At 46.2% G+C, this 14588-nt stretch overlaps 1 protein-coding gene across 4 annotated transcripts in view; it reads left to right on the forward strand.

Moving 5' to 3' along the window:
- STX8 (syntaxin 8) overlaps positions 1–14588 on the forward strand; it is a 248746-nt gene that overhangs the window by 70994 nt on the left and 163164 nt on the right. The window contains exon 7 of one of the 4 annotated variants that reach the window (XM_079726070.1): positions 7611–7639. The exons of the other annotated variants lie outside the window; for them this stretch is intronic. Coding sequence (XP_079582196.1) covers positions 7611–7639 — 29 coding nt within the window. The remainder of the gene's footprint in view (positions 1–7610; positions 7640–14588) is intronic. 4 annotated transcript variants of the gene reach the window in all.

Raw genomic sequence — 14588 nt, forward strand, 5'->3', positions numbered from 1 at the left:
CACTCGTCTCTACCGACAGCATAAGTACTGGGATTGAGGAGACCAGGGTGTCCTTTGAAAGAGCTAGACAAAATGATCAAAGATTTCACGTACACATCAGTGAATTACCATTGTAAGGGTCTGTTAGAGCTCCTAGCTGCATTTTCATGTTGAAAGTAATGTGGCACGCTGAGTAATAGCCCCCAAAGATACCCACATCCTGATCTCTGGGATCTGTGTTTCCTTTTATGACACAAGGGACTTGGCAGGCGTGTTAATCCATTGAGGATCTTGAGACGGAGAGCTTATCCTGGATTATGTGGTTGGGGCCTAAATGTAACCACAGGTGTCCTTCTCAAAGGGGGAGGCCAAGGGACTTCCCCGGCAGTCCAGTGGTTAAGACCCTGCACTTCCACTGCAGGGGCCGTGGGTTCAATCCCTGGTCGGGGAACTAAGACCCCACATGCCGCCAGGCGCGGCCCCAAAAAGAAAGAGGCCAAGAGAGCTTTGACGTGGAAGCGCGGCCATGTGATGACTGAAGCAAGGTGCTATGATACTGGCTTCAAAGATAGAGGCAGGGGCCACGGGCCAAGGGATGCAGGGAAGACAGCTCTAGAAGCTAGAAAAGGCCAGGAAATGAACTCTCCCCTAGAGCATCTGGAGGGACACCTTGATTTCAGTTGAGTGAAACTGATTTTGGACTTCTGATCTCCAAAACTATAAGGGAGTGATTGTGTATTGTTTTAAGCCACTAAGTGTGTAATCATTTGTTAGAACAGCAACAGGAAACTAATGTAGGTAATCATTGTCTTTTTGTCAGTTGTCAGGGAACTGAGGTTAACCCCTCTTACGCTAGAAAACATGTATTGACTCGTGTCTAACTCCTCTTCCCTCTTGAGGAGCTTTCTTTGAAAGGGGCTTCACAGAAGGAAGTTTGCAGTTCTGGTGCCCCAGTCAACCTCTCAAACTGGGTAGCACTTTCATAACAGAATTTAATTGCAGACTTCAGTCTTGTACTGGTGAAATGTGTGGGCATTTGGGCGAAAGAATCTCTTTGTGGAATATCTGGTGTCAGAATTTCCCAGAGTCCAGTAGGCCAGATGATTTGAGGTAGCACGGAGAGAAGCAGTTTAAGCTTAAAATATGCAACTGTTGGGCTTCCCTGGTGGCGCAGTGGTTGGGAGTCCGCCTGCCGATGCAGGAGACACGGGTTTGTGCCCCGGTCAGGGAAGCTCCCACATGCCGCGGAGCGGCTGGGCCCGTGAGCCATGGCTGCTGAGCCTGCGCGTCCGGAGCCTGTGCTCCGCAGTGGGAGAGGCCGCAGCAGTGAGAGACCTGTGTACCGCAAAAAAAAAAAAAAAAAAAAAACTATTAAAATATAATATGTGGTAGAAATAAAAGTGACTAGCATTTGAAATCTGATTTCACAGCACTACAGAATCTCCTTATTCAGTTAACTTGTGTGAGCAGGAAAATGAGAGTGAGTTGATAAGAAGAAAAACATTGAGCAAAAATGGTGCAGGTGAAACATGAGCACGGCAGAAAGTTATGAAGGGGGCGGGGCACTTGAAATGCTGACAGTCGGGAAACTCCGCTGTAAGAAGACAATTTGTTTAAGCCAAGGGCGCTGTAGAGTACTTCATCTTGGGCCTTGTCCTGGTTTGGTGCTCTGTGATGTAACACAGGCACCTTCTCCAATTGGCCCTCCCGATGGTGAGATCACAGACTAGCCGAGCTCAGGGATCAGAAGATGTGCTGAAACAATGCCTCCCAGCTCTGCCAGTGTGTCACATGGTGGCTGTGGCGGGGATGATGTCGTCTGATGCTGCACCCCCAGAATTTCAATATGCTTGCCCTTTGGAGGAAGGAAGACAGACAGAAACTGCTTTCCTTTAAAGGAAATGTACAGTGGTTTGAGGTCCAGGGAGTTTGTGGTACCGCTTGGCAAGTGGTAGGTGATCAGGGCCACACCCCGATCCCACCATCCAGAGCTCTCTATCCCAGGAGAGCTGAGCCTAGGACTTGGAGCGCATGTCTGTGCCATCAGGCACTTTACGGACCAAGCAGGCTTTTATGAATTGACGAGGGGGCCTGACCGCGCCCCACCCCCAACTTTGGGATATAGACACATACCTGTCTGGTGGGGAACGGTTTTCTCCAAGTGGCTGTGCTGATCTGGGTTCAGATTTCCTTTATTGAGATTTCATTCGGCTGCTGGGATTCGTGGAGTGGCTTCTCAAGCCTGCATTTCATTCATAAAGAGATTTGTGAGTTCCTTAGTCTCAGAGACTCTTAGGATGGAGAGGAGCTTGTGAGGTCGCTCCCCTCCCCCGCCCCCTGCCATCTCTTCATCTTTGGGAAGAACTGCACTCAGTTGCCCCGACCTACGGCCATCTCTGCTGCCCTCTGGTCACTTGGAGGCACTGTAAACCCTCCTGCTGTGCAGAAGCAGCGGCAGCTGTAGCCCATCTGTACACGCATGTGCACGTTTTACTCATTGGCTCTGTAACTTTCCTTTATCTGGATTAAATAATCTTTTGTTCCTAATAAAAAGAGGCCTCATTAAGCCTAGTGAGGTCTGTCCCAAAATCCAGAGTAATATTTTTCCTCCTTTAGTACATTCTCTCTTCATTCAGCAAATACCGAGTGCCGACTATATGCTCAGCTCTGTGCTAGAACCCACGTATCAATCAGCTGTGGTGAGACTCGGTTTCTGCCCTCTGTTCTAGAGGGAGAGACAGACATTAGACAGCTAAGTGCACAGATGCCCAGTTAGAGACGTACAGGGCGCCATTACGACATAGAGCAGAGGACCCTGACGTGGATTAGGATTAGGAAAGCCTTCCCCAAGGACATGATCTATGTACTGAGATTTAAAAGACCATTTCTAACAGAGGGAACAGCGTATGCAAAGGCCCTTATATGGAAAGGAGGGTAACACAGTTGAGAAACGTGGGAGGAGGCCACTGATCCCGGAGTCCAGAGAGCCGGGGAGATGAGAACTGTTAGCAGGCCGGAGGGGAAGGTGGGAGTCACTGTGTAGGTGTGACCTTCGACCTATCTATACAGTGACCTAAACATCCGTAGGGTTGGTGTCATCCATTATGTAAAATTACTCAGTTTTCTACTTTATCAATCCTGTAATTTCGTCTGTGTAATTTACTTTTAAAAAGGGAGATACAGCTCTATCTCTGTACTGTTTGCATTGTCCCGTAGCAGTTAATGCATCTAAACTGAGAGTTTAGCCACTTTTAGGGAGAAGAAATAAGTACATTGGCAGTGGGGCGTTTATTCATTCAGCAGATGTTGACTGAGTACCAGCTGTGTGTATGACCCTTTTATATCGAAAAGCAACAATTACAACTCAAAACCAGAGCCCTTCCCTTACTGTTCTGAAGTCTAGCTGGGAGAGACAGACATGAAACGAACACTCCCCCAGATCAAGGTGTTTTCTCACATCGTGGGATGTGCTGTCAAGGCAGAGACCAGGCTGCCCGGGCAGGGGATGGCAGGGAGGTCTGGGTTCAGTTGGTGGCTGAGGTTACAGGACCTGGGCCAAGGTGGGCCAGGGAAGGGGGGAGGGCAGGTGAAGCATTCCAGGTAGTGCCAGGACCTTTCATGTGAGGCCTCAGAGGCTGTGGAGAGCCTTGCAAGTTTGAGAAATCCGAAGAAGGCTTTTGTCGCTGGTAGGGTGGGTGATGAGGCAGACGTTCCAAGATTGAAGTTGCAGAGGGAGGGGTTCAGAGCAGGGCTGGGACGCTTCACAGCGTGAACACCTAGAAAGCCCTGAAAATTACGGAGAATTTATATTTTCCTGGGAAGGACAATCAACAGTCTGAGTCAAGAAACAGTTACGTTAACAGTCATTTTCTTTTTTTTTTTAAATTAATGAATTTATTTATTTATTTTTGGCTGTGTTGGGTCTTCGTTTCTGTGCGAGCGCTTTCTCTAGTTGTGGCAAGTGGGGGCCACTCCTCATCGCGGTGTGCGGGCCTCTCACTATCGTGGCCTCTCTTGTTGCGGAGCACAGGCTCCAGATGCGCAGGCTCAGTAGTTGTGGCTCACGGGCTCTAGTTGCTCCGCGGCATGTGGGATCTTCCCAGGGCTCGAACCCGTGTCTCCTGCATCGGCAGGCAGATTCTCAACCACTGCGCCACCAGGGAAGCCTGGCTTGTGGGATTTTAGTTCCCCGACCATGGATTGAACCCTGGGCCCTCAGCAGTGAGGGCATGGAGTCGTAACCATTGGACAGCCAGGAAGTTCCCTGTTAACAGTAATTTTGAACAGCACTATGGCTCCATGCTAATTAATACCATTTCTTCTTTTCAAATATACGAAAGCCTATGTCCATCCTCCTTCAAATGCCACTTTTACCCTCCACAGATATTGATATTTAGTGCTGTTATTTTAATTTACTCCATTACATTTTATAATTGCCATTGATTTTGCTTTTTAACTCATTGTTTCTAAATTTCCAAACATGTTTTTTAAACCCTCTTCTAAAATATTTTTCCACTTTTATTGAGATATAATTGGCATACAGCACTGTATGAGTTTTAGGTATACAACGTAATGATTTGACTTACATTCATCATGAAACAATTACCACAATAGGTTTAGTGAACATCCATCATGTCAGAGAGGTGCAACATTAAGGAAGCAGGGAAAAAAAATCTTTTCCTTCTGATGAGAACTCTTAAGATCTACTCTCCTAACACCTTTCATATATAGTGCACAGCAGTGCTAATTATCATGTTGTATGTGACATCCCTAGTACTTACTTAGCTTGTAACTGAAATGACTACCTTAAACCATCCTTTTTTTTTTTTTTTTTTTTTTTTTGCGGTACGTGGGCCTCTCACTGTTGTGGCCTCTCCCGTTGCGGAGCACAGGCTCCAGACGCGCAGGCTCAGCGGCCACGGCTCACGGGCCCAGCCGCTCCGCGGCATGTGGGATCTTCCCGGACGGGGACACGAACCCGTGTCCCTTGCATCGGCAGGCGGACTCTCAACCACTGCACCACCAGGGAAGCCCTTAAACCATCTTTTTATTGTTGATTTTCTCACTGAGCTGCATAAGGGTCAGAGAATTACGTTCTATATGATACTGATTCTTCTGAACTTGTTAACATTTCCTCTGAGGCTTAGTAACCGTGGTGGCGAGTCACCCCTCTGTGTGCCTGAGGAGAATGGGTAGTCACCAGGTTGGGGAGACGGGGCTTCATATACACTTATTACATCAGGCTTGTGAATTCCTTTGTCCATCTTATGTGTCTTTACTACCCTTCTGCTTCCTCCAGTCAGTTTCTGAAAGAGGTGTGATGAAATTGCCTTCAGGGTTTGTGAACTTAGCAATTTATCCATGTAACTGGGTCAATTTTTTATTTTATAAATTTCAAGAAAAGGTTATTAGGTACATATATACAGGAATATTTAATCTTGTTATGGTGGTTTTATCTTTTTATCATTATGGAAATATCTCTCTTTATCTCTACCGCTTTTTACCTTTAGGCCTACTGACTAGATATTAATATCACAATCTAGGCTTTCATTTGGTTGGTGTTTACCTAGTCTAGAGATTGCCAGACTTTGTCGTTGAGGGCTGCTTTGTATTCTTAACAATCATTGAGAGCTGTTAAGAGCTTTTGTTTACACTGGTTATATCTATCAACACTAATTGCTTTAGAAATTTAAAACATTTAAAAAATATTTATTCATTTAAAAAATAACAATAATAAGCCATTACATATTAACAGAAATAAGTTAACTTTTATGAAAAATAACCCCCAAGGGCTTCCCTGGTGGTGCAGTGGTTGAGAGTCCGCCTGCCGATGCAGGGGACACGGGTTCGTGCCCCAGTCCGGGAAGATCCCACATGCCGCGGAACGGCTGGGCCCGTGAGCCATGGCCGCTGAGCCTGCGCGTCCGGAGCCTGTGCTCCGCAACGGGAGAGGCCACAACAGTGAGAGGCCCGCGTACCACAAAAAAAAACAAAAAACAGAAAAACCCAAGTATAAGTAGCTTAAAATAGAAAACACGTGTTTTATTATTTTTTTTTTAATCTTTCAGTATATATCTGTTGTATGGTCATTGGTGGGCACAGTTACTTAAGATACCTGATGGATAGAATAGCCACTATTTCAAACATTGATGGTCATTGTGCCAGAGAGTCGGAGAGCTCTAGAGGGTCTTGTTCCTGAAGTTAAGTGCTCTGGCCCAGAAGTGACAAGTCAGTTTCGTTCAGAGCTCCTTGGTCAGAGCTAAAACCACTAGGAGGTGTTATCCTTCCCCTGCATCTGGTTGAAGGGGAGGAGGACTGGACACACTGGGTGGATGACACAAATGACCGTCACAGGGGCAGTGTTTAGCAGTTAGGCGCCAAACTGCCTCTGGTACTGACTAGCCATAGGACCCTCCTCTTTCTCTGTCCTTAACTTCCTTGTCTAGAAAATGGGGATTTTAGTGCCTATTTTAGAGTGTTGTATGAAGGTGAAATGAATGGCCACGTGTGAAGCTCCAAGAGTTGGGCCTCACGCATTGTAAGGGATCTAAAAGTGTTTTCTGTTATTAACTCTTTATTCACAGTACAGGCTGTCGATCAAAATGGTAGACTGAGCTGATGGGGAGCCCCTCGCTCCCTTTCCCAAACACATGGAATTGTTAGATGAAACATTTTTAAAAATTGATTTATATTTCTTAGATGAGCTTGAAAGCAAGAAAGTTTCTCCGGGTGTCAGAAATGAAGGTATTTTATTAACCCGCAGCCATGAGCAGAATGGAAGCCTCGTGGCCCTCAGAGATAACTGAGCGAATATGCACACTAGGGACTAACGTTTCAACTCCCAGGCAGAGATGGGAGCCGCCGGGGCTGTGGTCCCTGTGCATTCTGAGTGCCTGAAAGCGGGCTCCATACAAAGCCAGGAGCCGAGAAATGACCATTTTATGGGAAAAGGAATTTCCCCTATCTCCACCCAAGAATGAGATGATCAGCGAGGCCACCCACCTTGGGCCACAGCCACTCTTATGTTTTTAACATGTAGACTTAAGTTTACTTTTTTTTTTTTTTTTTTTTGTGCTACACGGGCCTCTACTGTTGTGGCCCTCCGTTGCAGAGCACAGGCTCCGGACGCGCAGGCTCAGCGGCCATGGCTCACGGGCCCAGCCGCTCCGCGGCATGTGGGAACTTCCCGGACCGGGACACGAACCCGTGTCCCCTGCATCGGCAGGTGGACTCTCAACCACTGCGCCACCAGGGAAGCCCAAGTTTACATATTTTTAAGAAAGTCTAGAGCAAATAAATATCTCTGAATCAATCAAGTTTAGAATTCTTAACTTTGCTTCAGAGTCTTCCTCTATAATGTTTTAAACTGAAGTGCTGTTTTTTTTCCTATGGTCAGTGTTTTTATTTAGATTTACCAACATGTTTTACTGATTTCTGTTATTGTATCTATTCTGTGACTCAGCTCTTCTAACAGATTTTTTTTTTAATTTTGAGAACTATACTTTTAAACACCATTAAAGCTTATGCTTTAATGCTTACAATTGCTTTTCCCCCACAGAAGTATGTTTTTAAGGTTGTAAAGTCTTTTCAACCTTTGAGTGGTGCTAATCAGAACTTTACATTTTCCTTAGGCTCGTGGCGGTGTTTCTGTGTCCTCCAGGTAAGTTTTGGTTTGTTCATCTCAGTCTTTCTCACGCTGTTATAGGATGAATTATGTCCCCTCAAAATTCACAGGTTGAAGTCCCAATTCCCAGAACCTCAGAATGTGATTGTATTTGGAAACAGGGTCTTTAAAGAGGTGATTAAGTTAAAATGCCATTAGGTTGGGTCCTAATCCTATAAGACTGGTGTCCTTATAAGAGGAGGAAATTAGGACACAGACACACATGGAGGGAAGACCATGTAAGGGCATAGGGAGAAGACGGCCGTCTGCCAGTCAAGGAGAGAGGCCTCATAAGAAACCAGTTCTGGGGGCTTCCCTGGTGGCGCAGTGGTTGAGAATCTGCCTGCTAATGCAGGGGACACGGGTTCGAGCCCTGGTCTGGGAGGATCCCACATGCCACGGAGCAACTAGGCCTGTGAGCCACAACTACTGAGCCTGCGCGTCTGGAGCCTGTGCTCCGCAACAAGAGAGGCCGCTATAGTGAGAGGCCCGCGCACCGCGATGAAGAGTGGCCCCCACTTGCCACAACTAGAGAAAGCCCTTGCACAGAAACGAAGACCCAACACAGCAAAAGTAAATAAATTAATTAATAAACTCCTACCCCCAACATCTAAAAAAAAAGAAACCAGTTCTGCTGACACCTTGATCTCATACTTCTAGGCTCAAGGATTGTGAGAAAATATATGTCTGTTGTTGAAGCCCCCGCTGCAGTCTTGGTACTTTGTTAAGGCAGGTCCATGAGTCAAGGATCATACTGATGAGTATAGGTAGCTGATGTAGGCTTTGTTGGTATCGCAGCAAGTTTATTTACCCCCAGGTCTTCTCTCTTGAATGTATTCTATATGGGCAGGCAGGGTATCCCAGCAGGCAGCTTTCCCTTTAGGGTGTGTGCTTAGGGTAGAAGAGGACACAGCAGGTTCAGGACCCTTTGCTATGTAACCCTTACCCCCAAATCACTAAAGGAAAGGGAACTTTAACCTCAGGGTGACGTCTTTTTATGTCTTCTATTTTTTTTTTTCACCTCCGTGTCTATCCTAGAGGCTCCTCTTTGACTCATTTGCTAGCCTGGACACCAACACCATGGGCGCTCCTTAGGCAAACCCTCCTCTCTAGAGAGAGCTGTCCTGGGGGCTGCAGCTGGGATGCAGTACTGCAGACTCCAGTCCCCACGGGACAGGGGCAAGGGCCAGGGCCACCTGGCTCAGCTGTTCTCTAGACAGCGCTCCCCTCAGATGCCCTGGCTCCTGCCTCGCAGCCATCTCTCTGTAGGCCATTCTTTGGCTCCCAATAGCCATTGACTCCAAGCTCAGAGCTTCTCCAGGGTTCTCTCAGAAAGAAAGAGCTCCTATCTGTAGCCCTGAATGTGTATTTCAAGTTGCTCCCCCCCCCCAGTTTTGATTTGTCAATACAGTCCCAACAGTCTTCTTTTTTGAAAGAAAGCCTTTCAAATGACTTATTCACTGATAGCTCTCCTTCGTGTTTTCAGGGCCACCGTGGAATGGATTTATTCTTTCAAAAAATATTTTTACTGGCATTTCATTGTGCTCTTGGGAAGGAAGCCATGTGTGCTTGCTCTGCTGTCCTGAGCTCAAAGTCTCTTTTATATATATATGATTTTTACAAGGTCTCAGTATCTATAGAGATCGTTTTCCTGAAACAGCTAGTGTTCTGGAAGCTTCAATTAAACACGTTTTTAATACAGTCTGTGAAAGTTGTTTTCTAGGGCTTCTGTGATTGGAGTGATACCTCTAAGTTATCATCTGATGTGTTCATAGATGGATTTGCCTAAAGATAAGACAATTAGAGATACGGAAAGAAGGTGATTATTTTCCATGCACTTATGGTATTAAATACTTGGTGAATCTAAGATCAGCTCTTTCTCAGAACATTCATTATTCACCTCTAGGAAGGAGCTAGTTTATAGTAATGGGGCTAGTTGAGGGGCAGTGGGGGGAGAGAGAGAGAGAGGACACCAGTGAGAGCAAGTATGTTGTTCCAACAATAACTGTCCAACACCACCTGGTGTCCAATAATTTAATTCCATTTTGACACTGTTTATGTGGAGTTAACGTCAGACTCAGACTCCACAGGTGTAGGGGCTCCATAGGACTGCCCTCACTTTCACAAGTCCTGAGGATCCCTAACCACTTCTGCCCCATTGGCTGCAAATACAGGGTTCCCACACCCCGCTCCCCCACCACTGTCAGGATTCCATAATTTGCTAGACTGACTCACAGAACTCAGGAAGATGTTTACTTTACAATTTCAGTTTTGTTATGGAGGGTGCAACTTGGGAAAGCCAAGGGAAGAGGGACAGAGGGGTGTGGGTGGCGATGCCCAAAGAGCATCCGTGCCCTCTCCAGGCACATCCCCCTCCCAGCACGTCCATGTGTTCACCAGTCCAGAAGCTCTGCAAACCTCATTGCTCAGGAATGTTTATCGCTGCTTCGTTATATAGGCAGAGACTTCGTTAAATAGGTGTGATTGATTAAACCTTTGGCCACGTGAGGAACCCAGATTCTTTGAATTTGCTGGCTCTGCAGAAAAGATACTCAGACACATGCATGATGTTTGTCATCTGGCTTCGCTGCTAGCTTTAACTCTGGTGAACTGGGCTGGGCCCACTTTGGGTCACAAGGACTTATTTTGTTGACTTCTCTCTGGTCTAGTGCCTCCTTACCCCTTTCTTCTAGGCCAATGTCTTGGTTTCTACCTGGCTGTGAAGTCAGCTGAGAGGTCATCTGATGAGAGAGAGGGGCGAGGATTTTCCAAAGGAAAAGCTGTGGAAACTGTTGTCGGGGGAAATGTCATTTATCCTCAGGCCCTAGGACAGCTGGCCCATGTGATTCATCAGGCTTCCCTTCCGCTGGGCTGCACCATAGTTCCTCGTTGACTTCCAAGAGGGGAGGCTGTCAGACCAACATTAGCAGCTGGAGTGGAGAATAGAGGACAGAAAGGCCAAAACCAGAGACCGGAGAGAATCTCAAAGGGAAGAGCAAAGCAGTCACAGATGCAGGAGCAGGTCACACTGGGAGCTCTGCCTTCTGCCACTTCGACCCAGTGAGAATGCACTTCCTGCTCCCTGGTGCCTCTGCAGGAAAGGGGAACCCAGAGCTCCCTTTGGAGGTTATGCGGGGGATGGGGGTGTCTCAAGACCCCCCCCCCCAGGTTTGGCGCTTTGCTAGGACTCAGCAGATAGTTGGCTGCTCACTAAAATTTATGTATACCCCCGCCTCGTCAATACTTGCAGTGCTTTTGCAGTTATTCATGGACATGTGTAAAGAGGTGAAAATTTGGGGTTACCTGATGAACACATTCCCAGCCAAGGTCAAACCAGGTGACGCTCTGCCTTTTTATTTCTGCTCGCCTACAGAGGTGGCCCAAGGATGGAGACTGCGGCTCTGGGGCCAGTTGGATGGGGTGTGAATCCCAACTCTGGCTCCTGTTAGTGGGGCAGCCTCAGGCAAGTCACTCGACACTTCGGAACCTCATTTTCTCTCTTTTTTAAAAACTGAAGTATAGTTGATTTACAATGTTGTGTTTCAGGTGTACAGCACAGTGATTCAGTTACTCAGGTTCCTTTCCCTTGTAGGTTATTACAAAACAGTGATTATAGCTCCCTGTGCTATACAGTAGGTCCTTGTTGGTTATCAGTTTCATTTTCTCTTTTGAAAAATAAAATAGAATCTACCAGGATGAGTTGTTTTCAGGGTTTAAGATACAATCTGTGTTATATCTATATAGAATATATACGCACGTGTACACATTTCCTTTAGGGACAGTGGTTCCGTATTCATGAATTCAGTGTTCATGGTGACTTTGTAGAACAGAACTACCATGAATAACAAGAATCGACTCTAGTTATACTCATGGTTATTACAGTTGATTACAGTGAAAAGAGTACAAAGCAAAATCAGAGAAAAGTCACAAGGGGCAAAGTCCAGGGGAAACCAGGCACAAGCTTCCCGCGGGCCTCTTCCAACAGGAGGAGGCGCACAGATGTGCCTGCGTCCCCCAGTTGTGACAACACCTGTAAAGTGTTGCCAACCAGGAAAGCTCATGAGGAAGTCGGGGCCCGGGGTTTTTTTTTGTTTTTTTTTTTGAGGGAGTTGGTATGTTCCCTGATTCCAGAAGGAAAGCAGGCGTTCAGCATAAACCAGACTGTTTATACAGTTTAGGACTAGTGACCACACTTATCAGTTAACGGTGGGAACCCTCCCCAAATCCGAGTTCCCAAACACCAGCCAATTTTGTAAGCAGGCCTTTCCTAAGGAAAGCAGTCGAGCCTGGCATGTTCACTGTTTTCCACACAGAGGCCTCCACCCAATGTGGTTTGTTTATCGTATCACTACACTTCTCTTTGATTGGACGATCTGTGGGAGAGTGAGGACGCTTGATTTCTGAGATGGATAGACGTGTGCTCTTCAGAAGGGAAGGGGGTACAGGAAGGAGGTGGAAGCTGCCGGGGACCCATCCTTGTGCCTCAGTTTCACCTAGAATGTGTGAGACTGGCTCTGATATGGAAGACCTGCTGAGCTTGGCCTGTCTTTAGGGGTCGCAGAGAATGTGCTTTTCAAAGTGGAAGTTGTTTAGCATCTGGGGTGGTGAAAAGGATTGAAGCACTTGGGTAATAAAAACCAAAGCAGCAGGAAGGAAGTGGTCTGATTAGAACCAAGTGCTTAGGCTGGGGGAGACCGCAGGAAAGGAACTGAGGTTGCAGGGCAGTGCTTTTAGATAGTTCAGAATCATTAAAGGAGCTGGAGCAAGAAGGTAGCCCGGTCTGGACTGTGTATTTTGGGGGAGGAACACGATGTTCTCCTTCCATCTGGACAGTCCTGCCAGGAGAGAGGAATTTTAGAGGAAACGTCCTCTGAATGCAGTGATAAAGACCTTCTATTTTATTTTTTATTTTTATTACAATAGTTTTAACTATTTTAACAGTAGTTTAGGAACTGGGTTGACATCAAAGGCAAAGTAGCTCTGTGAGCCAGTTTGGTTAGTTTGAAATCCATAAACACAACTTTAAAAACATTTCTATTGTGTACTGAAGAATTAACCAGCCTTTGAAGTGTGTTTCAGCGTTAAGTGTTGTGTACCCACCAATAAGTGAACTTAAGGAGACCCCAGTGTGTTTCTGTCCCCTGGGGGTCATTCGGGTAGGATCATTTGAGGCCCTGTGTTGAGAAGGGACCCTCACTTCTGTTTCTGGATTCACTCCTGACTTGTAGGATTTGTGCTACTAAACTCATCCTAAGCTTGGCCCGTCTTAGAGGTGGGAGTGAGCTGAATACTCATTTACTGCTTTCTTTCATCATCCAATCAAAGAGCCTAAGAGTAGCCATTTTTGTTTTTCTTTGTTTTAAAAAATAATTTTTAAAATGTGTACTTTTTCTTGCGGGAAGTGGGCAGAGAGTCTGGGCAGTAGTAAGTAGTTGTGATTGTGAGGAATGTTTCAGCTGGGCTCATGGAGAGATTGGGCTTGAGGTGGTGGTTTGGGATGTAAATTATGAGGTGATTATATGTGTGTTTCGCCTATCACTTATGTACATGTAACCTGACACCACTATAGTTAGGCCTCAGTTTTCCACATGAAGGAAGAGAGACATGGAGCATCTGTGTATGTGTGCACGTGCACGTCTGTGTACAAGAGAGACAGAAAGACATGTGGACTTAGACTCGGATGTGAATAGGAATACTTCTGATGGTCTGGGAGTTCACAGCGTATTATGTACCAGGTGGCAATGCCACTCAGGGGAGTTTGTGGGCCGACCAAGTACCTCAGCTTGCCTCACCCAGAGTTCTGTTGTGCTGCTTTGTCTGACTGCAGTAATGCAAAGACCAACCCAGGTAGAGCTGCTCAGTCTTTTTCTAGGTTGAGTTTTAAAGGCCTCTGGAGTGTAGGTCACATAGAGGAGGGAAAGTACCAAGGTAATTATGAAAGCTTTTTTCCCAGCTTCTTTTCTTGTGTCACTTACCCTGAAAATTGGATATCTTTTTCTTCTCCATAGAGGTTTCAAGTCACAGCTTGGAACTGAGCAGCCTCAGGAGGGAGTTTACTATGCAGGATGTGTATTAGGGAGTTCCTGTGGGGTCAGCATCTGTGGGAGGGAGGGAGGCCACAGCAGCCGGATGGGTGGAGGGAGAAGCTGAGTTTTTGAAGACAGCCTCAGCCAACACCATGGGAAGCTTTGGAGCCTAAATGGCCTGTGACAGTTGGCCCATGTTGAATTCACGTGACTGGGCCTTTAGACCCGCATCTTGATCAGTCATTGGATGTGGACTGCCCTGGGAGGAGCATGTCCTTGGGCAAGACAGCTCCGTGCCCTTGAGACAATCCCTAAGGAGGCTGATGGCCAAAGGCCACTTGCTGAAAGCACTCCCAGTAGCTGGGGCACCAAGTCCTTCCTTGAAGGAGGACCGAGGTGGTACATCTCTGTTGGGTCCACCACACATTGGATCAGTTTTAAGTCTTTGAAAATTGTTAGGTCTATAGAATAAGAAATCAACGGGTCAGATGGGATGTGTGTTAACTAGAATGCAAATCTCTGGAGATGATTGACCCATACCTAGCATTTTCAAATGATGTTTATAAGTCTTTGGAATTCAACCAGTATATTGCTTCTACCCTATTTCTAACCATGGCTTTGTTCGTACTTAGGATAAAAATATGGAACATTGTGTCTTTTCACCTTTTGTAGTTAAATGTGTATCATTATGGGAGCTGTATATTTTAGGGCCTTCTGTTTTTAAAACTGTTGTTCAGTTATAGCTTGTTCAGAAATAACTGGAATCTGTCAGCAGATGTAAAGGGTTCTCTTCAAGAACTTGGGAAATAATAAACTCAAACCCAGTAGAAATGATGATTTGCTTTGTTTTATGTGCACCAATGTCCTATTAACTGCACCTTCAGCATCATACCTCTTTTACTTAAAAGAAGAAAACCAGT

This window comes from Hyperoodon ampullatus (genome assembly GCF_949752795.1).
Source record: "Hyperoodon ampullatus genome assembly, chromosome: 19".
Taxonomy (NCBI): domain Eukaryota; kingdom Metazoa; phylum Chordata; class Mammalia; order Artiodactyla; family Ziphiidae; genus Hyperoodon; species Hyperoodon ampullatus.